The 7,373-nt window shown below is 44.8% G+C and overlaps 1 protein-coding gene across 9 annotated transcripts in view; it reads left to right on the top strand.

The window, feature by feature from the left end:
* Window positions 1-6,387, top strand: part of h6pd (hexose-6-phosphate dehydrogenase (glucose 1-dehydrogenase)) — a 6,852-nt gene extending 465 nt beyond the window's left edge. The window contains exons 2-7 of one of the 9 annotated variants that reach the window (XM_084460566.1): window positions 266-380; window positions 551-667; window positions 1,257-1,932; window positions 2,193-2,310; window positions 2,856-3,125; window positions 3,692-6,387. In XM_084460566.1, the coding sequence (XP_084316692.1) occupies window positions 657-667; window positions 1,257-1,932; window positions 2,193-2,310; window positions 2,856-3,125; window positions 3,692-5,037 (2,421 nt within the window). In that variant the 5' untranslated portion in view covers window positions 266-380; window positions 551-656 and the 3' untranslated portion in view covers window positions 5,038-6,387. The other 8 variants (XM_084460565.1, XM_084460567.1, XM_084460563.1 and 5 more) reach the window with 8 other exon arrangements.
* The last annotated feature ends 986 nt before the right edge of the window (window positions 6,388-7,373 follow it).

Genomic DNA, 7,373 nt, shown 5'->3' with positions numbered 1-7,373 from the left:
CGGAAGGAGTTAGTACTAGCCTAATCATAATAATAATAATAATAATAATACCTCCTTAGGATAGATGTGTAGTCTACTACTTTTGGGGTGAAACTGCTAGATTTGAGCATAAACATTATTTAAATAGGGCTTTGATTCTTATTTGGCATCATCACATACATAATACTATTTTTATCTAGATGAACAATACAGTTTACTGTCTATTTCAGTCAACTGATGAACTTTCACTTTTGTTTCACTGTTGTCCTCCTTGGTGATTTCTTAGAATGAAGCCACCAGTGTGAGCACTGTTGCCGGGCAGACCAGAAACAGGAGGTCTCACTCAATCATGGCCTAAAAAAGCTAAGGGTCTACCTCCCTCGGTCTCCAACATCGGAGAAGTAATTACTATATTGGTGGACTAATGACACATTGAGGTATTCAGAATCAGAATTAATGCAGCCAATACTCCATGCTACCATGCAGGATATATTAGTTAGCTTGGCACAGAGTCATATCCTACTCTGAGTATATATCCTCACGGTCACACGGTGACATGTGTGTCTTGGAGGTGTGCCCAGATATACAGCCCGCGCGACCCCTCACCCAGGCTCGGGGTGGTAAAAGGATAGCCTCTCGGCCCCGAGCCTGGGAGGGAGTGAAACATCTACACCCAAATGAAGAAGAAGTAAATATCCTAATCTCTACAGATAAAGACTTTATCTTTAAGAATGAGTCAGCGTGGGAAGACAATACAAATATATGACCTATATTTTGTTGAACTGGAAACACTTCAGGTATTGGACATTTCATTAGACCGTCCTGGACATTATATTAGACCGTCCATACCAGAATAATAACAATGACCTTCGTTTGATTTGACAACCGCTGAGCAAACTATTGCAGTATGAGTATAAGTTTTGCAGATGTTACGGTAAGCCATTAGGCAAGACATTTACGGTAGATGAACTGACCTACTTGTTTACTTGGTAAATATAGACTTCAGTCTGACAACTATTTGACTCTCCAGCTTGTTAACCCAATAAACTGCAGAATTTCCCATCTTCATGGGTCTGATTTAGCAGGAAGCTGTGAAAGTCAGAATCCTCCGAATCACGAATCATTTAATCCTGCTTGCTTCCTGATTGGCTGGAATCCTGCGTCAGATGGTAGCCTATAGAGTACGTCATGGTCGATTTGCCACTGTGACTGATAGAGTAGAATCAGCGTGTAATGTGTGTTACGGACTATACTTGTCTATTCCGCTGTCCATGCAGGCGCAGACCGGTGTTGGAACAGAGGATGTGTAAGGCTGTGTGGACGCTCCTGCTCCTGACCAGTGTGTGTGTCCACCGAGGCAGTGCCAAGGAGGAGGGAAGAAAGACCCAGAAGCCGGGGCATGTCTCGGTGGTGATAGTGGGAGGCACAGGCGACTTGGCCAAGAAGTACTTGTGGCAGGGCTTTTTCCAGCTCTACGCTAACCAGGTCAGCAGCGGGTACAGTTTTTCATTCTATGGCGGAGGACTGTCACCAAAAGATAAGGGCACGCCGGTGCTGTTTGAGATCCTGAAGGGCGTGGCGTGCAGCCAGGGTGTGTCCCAGGAGCGCTGTGCCCTGCTGAGAGAGCAGTTTTTGCGGCTGGCTCAATACCGGCAGCTGAAGACCGCCGAGGACTACAAGGAGCTGGGCGAGCACATTAAGAAGCAGATCGCCCAGGAGGGGTTGAAGGAGGCGGGCCGGCTCTTCTACTTGTCAGTGCCAGCCTTTGCTTATGCAGACATCGCTGATAAGATCAACAGCAGCTGCAGAGCGGCCGCGGGGGCGTGGTTAAGGGTGGTTCTGGAGAAGCCCTTTGGCCATGATTTCAACAGTGCTCAAGTTCTAGCTGCCCAACTGGAGAAGTCCCTGACGGATAAGGAAATGTACAGGATTGACCACTACCTGGGGAAGCAGGTGATGCTTACAAGCTCCTGTACTCTATAAACTCAAAAAAGGATCCTATATAGAACCATTTGTAACAATAGAAAAACTCCCAAGTTTCAGATAGCACCCTTTCAGGTCATAAGGTTCCATATAGAACCCTTTTCAGGTCATAAAGAACCATTTATTACAAATGGTTCTTAGTGCCCCTTTTTTAGAGTGTACATAGAAAGATTCATAACAGATAAATCATGATATTAACATTGTTAATTGTTTGCCTTCCTGGTCAAAAGGTTGTGTCTCAGATATTGCCATTCAGGAGAGGGAACAAGAAGGTTCTGGATGCCATCTGGAACAAGAACCACATCGAGAGAATAGAGATTGTGCTGAAGGAGACCCTTGATGCCAAAGGTACCCCGTTATTAACTCTTAATCCACATACTTCTAGGCTAATAGGGAAATTAAATTAGCTACATTTGTCAATGTAAAACATGTCCCATCAGAATTAATCGTTCACAACACATTCCTTCCAATCAGTTCTATGGACCATGACTGTTCTTAATGTTCATGTGTTTATGATCAATCAATCAATCAATCAATCAATCAAAGCTTTATTTATATAGCACATTTCATACCCAGAGGCAACACAATGCGCTTTACAGAGAACAAGGGAGGTGGGCATACGACCCACCTCTACATATTCCAGAGGGAAGCAAAAAAACAGTAATCACCAGGGGGCCAGATAAGTGAGCTGTAAAAATTCTTCCCTGACCCCTCTCAACAAGGCGATCGAGCAAGCTCCTGGAGTATGTTTGTCTACCGGCTAAGAACATTTATAGAGCAATAAATTACATTAAATTACATTTTCAGAGTAAGAGAGGCTAATAACATCATAGGAGAGGTGATGATGACATGAGATGTATTTGTTCCATGGTTCCATGGTCATTTTGCTACAGGTCGTATTCCGTTCTATGACCAGTATGGGGTCATCAGAGACGTGATCCAGAACCACCTGACTGAGGTCATGACCCTGTTGACCATGAGGCTCCCCGCCAACATCAGCAACAGCAAGGAGGTTCTACAAAACAAGCTCAAGATCTTCGGCGCCCTGAAGCGTTTGGATAAGAGCCGAGCCGTCATTGGTCAGTACCAGAACTACCAGGCTGAGGTCCAGAAGGAACTGAACAAGACCAAGGATCACATCAGCATCACGCCCACGTTTGCAGGTACGTGTGTAATAGGTTTAATCTTAAAGGAGAATGCTAGTTTTTGACAACCTGGACCTTATTTACGGCATATTATGAGACGTTTATTGGAGCAAGTGGGGAAGCTATTTCGTTTTGAAAGACGTTTCTAAAGATCATATTACAGAGGCATGTGAAAAACCACAACAGGCCTACGCTCTATGTAAGCACAACTAGCGATTCATAAAGACAGATTGATGAAAACAACCGTTTCGCGGCAGAAAATCGATTTTTTAGAAGCTGCATTCTCAGTGCCCCGTCCGCCGCCATTACATGGATATACTTGGCTGGCGCTGGACTTAAAATTTCTTCTACAGGCCTCCGAATTACACCAAAGTTATCTCGGTGAGTGAATCGCTTATAATATGCTGTAAATAAGGTCCAGGTTGTCAAAAACGAGCATTGTCCTTTAAGCCCCTATGTGAATGAGGAGATACAGTACAGAGGAATATTGTTAGTGAGCCATACTTTGTAAGATGTATGACAAACATGAAACACTGTAAATTATGTTTTCCAGCAATGACACATGACATTATCTTATATTGAAGGTGTGATGGTGCACATTGACTCGGCCCAGTACGAAGGCGTGCCAATCATTCTGACCTCAGGGAAGCAGCTGGACGAGCGGGTAGGATACGCTCGCATTCTCCTCAAGAACGACGCCTTCTGCGTCCAGAACCACAACGGCATCCACTGCAAGCCCAAACAGATCGTGTTCTACTTTGGCCACGGCAGTCTGCGGTACCCGGCCATTCTAGTGAGTAAGAGCCTGTTTAAGCCAGTTCTGCTGGACAGTGAGTGGAAGGAGGTGACGGATCATAAAAGCGTCAGCGTGCTGGGATTACCCATTTCAGACTACTATGTCCAAGCGCCGATCGTGCAGAAGGAGGCCTACGCAGAACTCATCTCTCAGATCTTCCACGGCCAGAAAGACTCCTTCATTAGTGCTGAGAACCTGCTGGCCTCCTGGGGCTTCTGGGCGCCCCTGCTGGACAGCCTGGCCGGCTCCTACCCTCGCCCCTACCCCGGGGGCGCCGACAACGCCAACCTGCTGGACTTCCGCCTACAAGGAACGGCGGTGACCTTCGCCAATGAGGCGGTGGTCCTGATCCCCCAGGAAACGGCGGGCCGGACGGCGTCGGGGAGTTTCCAGGTGATGCAGGGGAAGTACCGCGGCGGCGACATGGTGTCGGCCTGGCCGGAGGATCTCATCAAGAGGCTGGCCGCCGACCTGCAGGACGCCGCGGAAGCGTCCGTGAGGGAGGGGGGCGTCTTCCACCTGGCCCTCTCCGGAGGCTCCAGTCCCCTGGCGCTCTTCAACAGGCTGGCCGAGCACCACTACTCCTTCCCCTGGAGGAACACCCACATGTGGATGGTGGACGAGAGATGCGTCCCGCTGACGGAGGCCGACTCGAATTTTCTCAACCTCCACGACAACCTGCTCCAGCACGTGAGGGTGCCGTACTTTAACCTCCACCCCATGCCCGTCCAGCTCAACCAGCGTCTGTGTGTGGAAGAGGATGGCGGGGCGCTGCTCTATGAGAAAGACATCACCCGGCTGGTCAACGCCTCCAGCTTCCACTTCGTCCTGCTGGGCGTGGGTTACGACGGCCACACCGCCTCTCTGTTCCCAGGTGTCCAGGTGGCCCTTGGGGACAGCCTGGTGGCCCTCACGGAGAGTCCGGCAAAACCCCACCAGAGAATGAGCCTCACCCTCACAGCCATCAACAGGGCGCAGAGGGTCGGCGTGCTGGTGACAGGCAAAGGCAAGCATGAGCTGATCACCCATCTGAGCCGAGTCAAGAATGACCCTATTAAGTTGCCCATCACTGGAGTGATGCCAGGTAGCGGCAAGCTAGTTTGGTACATAGACTATGATGCTCTCTTAGGGTAGGAGGTACGCAGCACTGACTGACTCTGTGAAACTGTATTAAAACAATAATGTATGCATTTAAGTGGAGATTAATGGTTTGCTGTCATTTGAATCGTATGCTGTATTTTGACGAGGAATGTAATGATTTATAGATCTAGTTCTGTTAATTCTGGGAATCTTTCTTAGAGTGTGTAGGGGACAAGTAGTGCTTCCATCTTACACAGTTGAAGGTATATTGAAGTATGGTTTTGTGTGTGCCGACATAATCAAGAACTCAGGAAAGCAAAGAAGAGCACGGAAGATATGAACAATTCTTAATGATACTTGAATCAAAAGATAAGAAAAGTTTTATAGCCTTATATTGCTATAGAGGTTTCATTACTAAATCCATTTTTTCTTATATTATATTATTGGGTAGTAATGTATTAATTAGGGGAAATAATGTATTAAGGGGAATTGATTTCAACTGTGAATGGGACACCTAAAAAGAGTGTATGAAACTTTCTGGTCAGTGGACTTGGTTATAACATCTTTGAGATGATGGAGAAGGCTACTGAAGTTTTTGTACAAATACAATACTTTGTTGTCAATTTCCATGGGAATTCACTTTGAAGACGGCTATATTAAAATGTTGTATATTTGCACCTAAATATAGAAAGCTTTTTCTAGGGACAAATGTACTGTAAGAAATGTAATATACATTTATTACATAGCCATGCACATTCCCAACCATTACAGCAATTTCTTACATTTTGTGTTTTGCCTTTTTCTTGTTGAGCCCTGTACTTCTCAACACTGAGGGAATTAGACTTTTCCAATATATTACTTACACATATCAACTTTAGTTTTTCACTTAACAACAATGCTATTGTTTGCCTGCCCTTTAATTTGAAAGTGTGATTTTTTTAATCTAATTATGGATTGAGTGGGGCCCCATTTAATTTCTTCATTTTGTACGTGCCTATTCAGAATATTGGAATTCCTATTGTATGGTCCAATAGCTTTATGGAGTTTGCTTTAAAGGGAATGTTGTGTCATACTTAGACATGGGTGCCTTGGATTTTGATACAGTCTTTGTACTTTCATAACATCACTCTGAACATTGGAAATGGAGATCACTTTTATTGGTCATAAAATGACAATAAATGATGGATGAACCTTTTGTCTGAGGACTGAAAACTAGTTTCTACATTTGTTTTAGTGTGACACTGAAAGAAAATAAAGTAGAGTTTTCTCCACCTTTTCTAAATATTGTATTCCCTCACTGCACCTCAGTGGGCCTACAGTAGTACTTGTTGGCATGGAAACCTCATTAAACATTAATGTGCTGGAGCATAGATCTCATTTCAAACTGAACCCAGAGCAGCTGTTGACTGGTTTATTCATTGTGGCCTCTCGGGTCAAACCTGGGCAGTCTCCGGGTTACCCAGAATGCTCCTTTCACCAAAAAGAAGGCTGAGAGGAGACAAGACAACAGCATCAATTCCAAATAATTAAAACAAAATGTAGATCTTGATCTGGAGACATGTTGTGTTGTGTTGTGTTGTAGGCTACTGTAGGCTACCTGTACTGAGGACACAAGCCGACGCAAGAATAAGGGAAATGTAGTACAACTCTGGAGTAGTCTTTGCCTGTGGACGCAGAAATATTCACGTCAGAATGAAAGACATGCTGTAAAGACATGATGTAAAGACATGATGTCCTGTGTGAGTGTGATTGAAGCAGTTTGATTCATCTTTGATTCATCTTACACAAGCTGCTGCTGTCAGAGACATGACGATGGTACACAGTCCTTGGCCAAAGGACAACAGCCCAAACACATGGTAGGCTGCCCTTATACTCTGGGGTACAGGGTCCAGCAATGAGAAGATCACAGCAAAACCTAGAGTCAGGCACGAGTTAGGGTTAGAATACAGGCAGGCAAGATTTATCAGGATTTACATTTGGTGTTCCATTTACATTTGGTGTCAAAAAAGTGAATGAAGATTTGCTCTACCTGTAGCCATGAATGATAATACGATTGAGGTGGAGAGATTGCTCAGGAGAGGCAGCCGGCAATATCTGGAGGATTTGGGTCTATGGGTAAAACTGTCAGTTAGAAATCACAGATTTATGATGATGACGATTATTATAAGTAATTAATAGTATAAGTATTTTTTCAGATAATTCCATGATATGGTTTAAACGCACCTTGTCAGAACATAAAACTGAGGGATGAGAACCAGTGCCACAAACGTTGCATTAATAATTTGACTGTAAGTGAGTGAAAGGTTAACAAGTTGATGATGACAGTTAGTCTCAATGTCCATCGGAAAACAGTTCTACAACTTACAATTTCAACCGTTGGTTCCTTGGTA

The sequence above is a fragment of the Borostomias antarcticus genome (assembly GCF_949987555.1).
Source record: "Borostomias antarcticus genome assembly, chromosome: 33".
NCBI lineage: Eukaryota > Metazoa > Chordata > Actinopteri > Stomiiformes > Stomiidae > Borostomias > Borostomias antarcticus.
The sequence above is the reverse complement of the archived record's forward strand: the minus strand, read 5'-3'. Positions and strand labels throughout refer to the sequence as shown.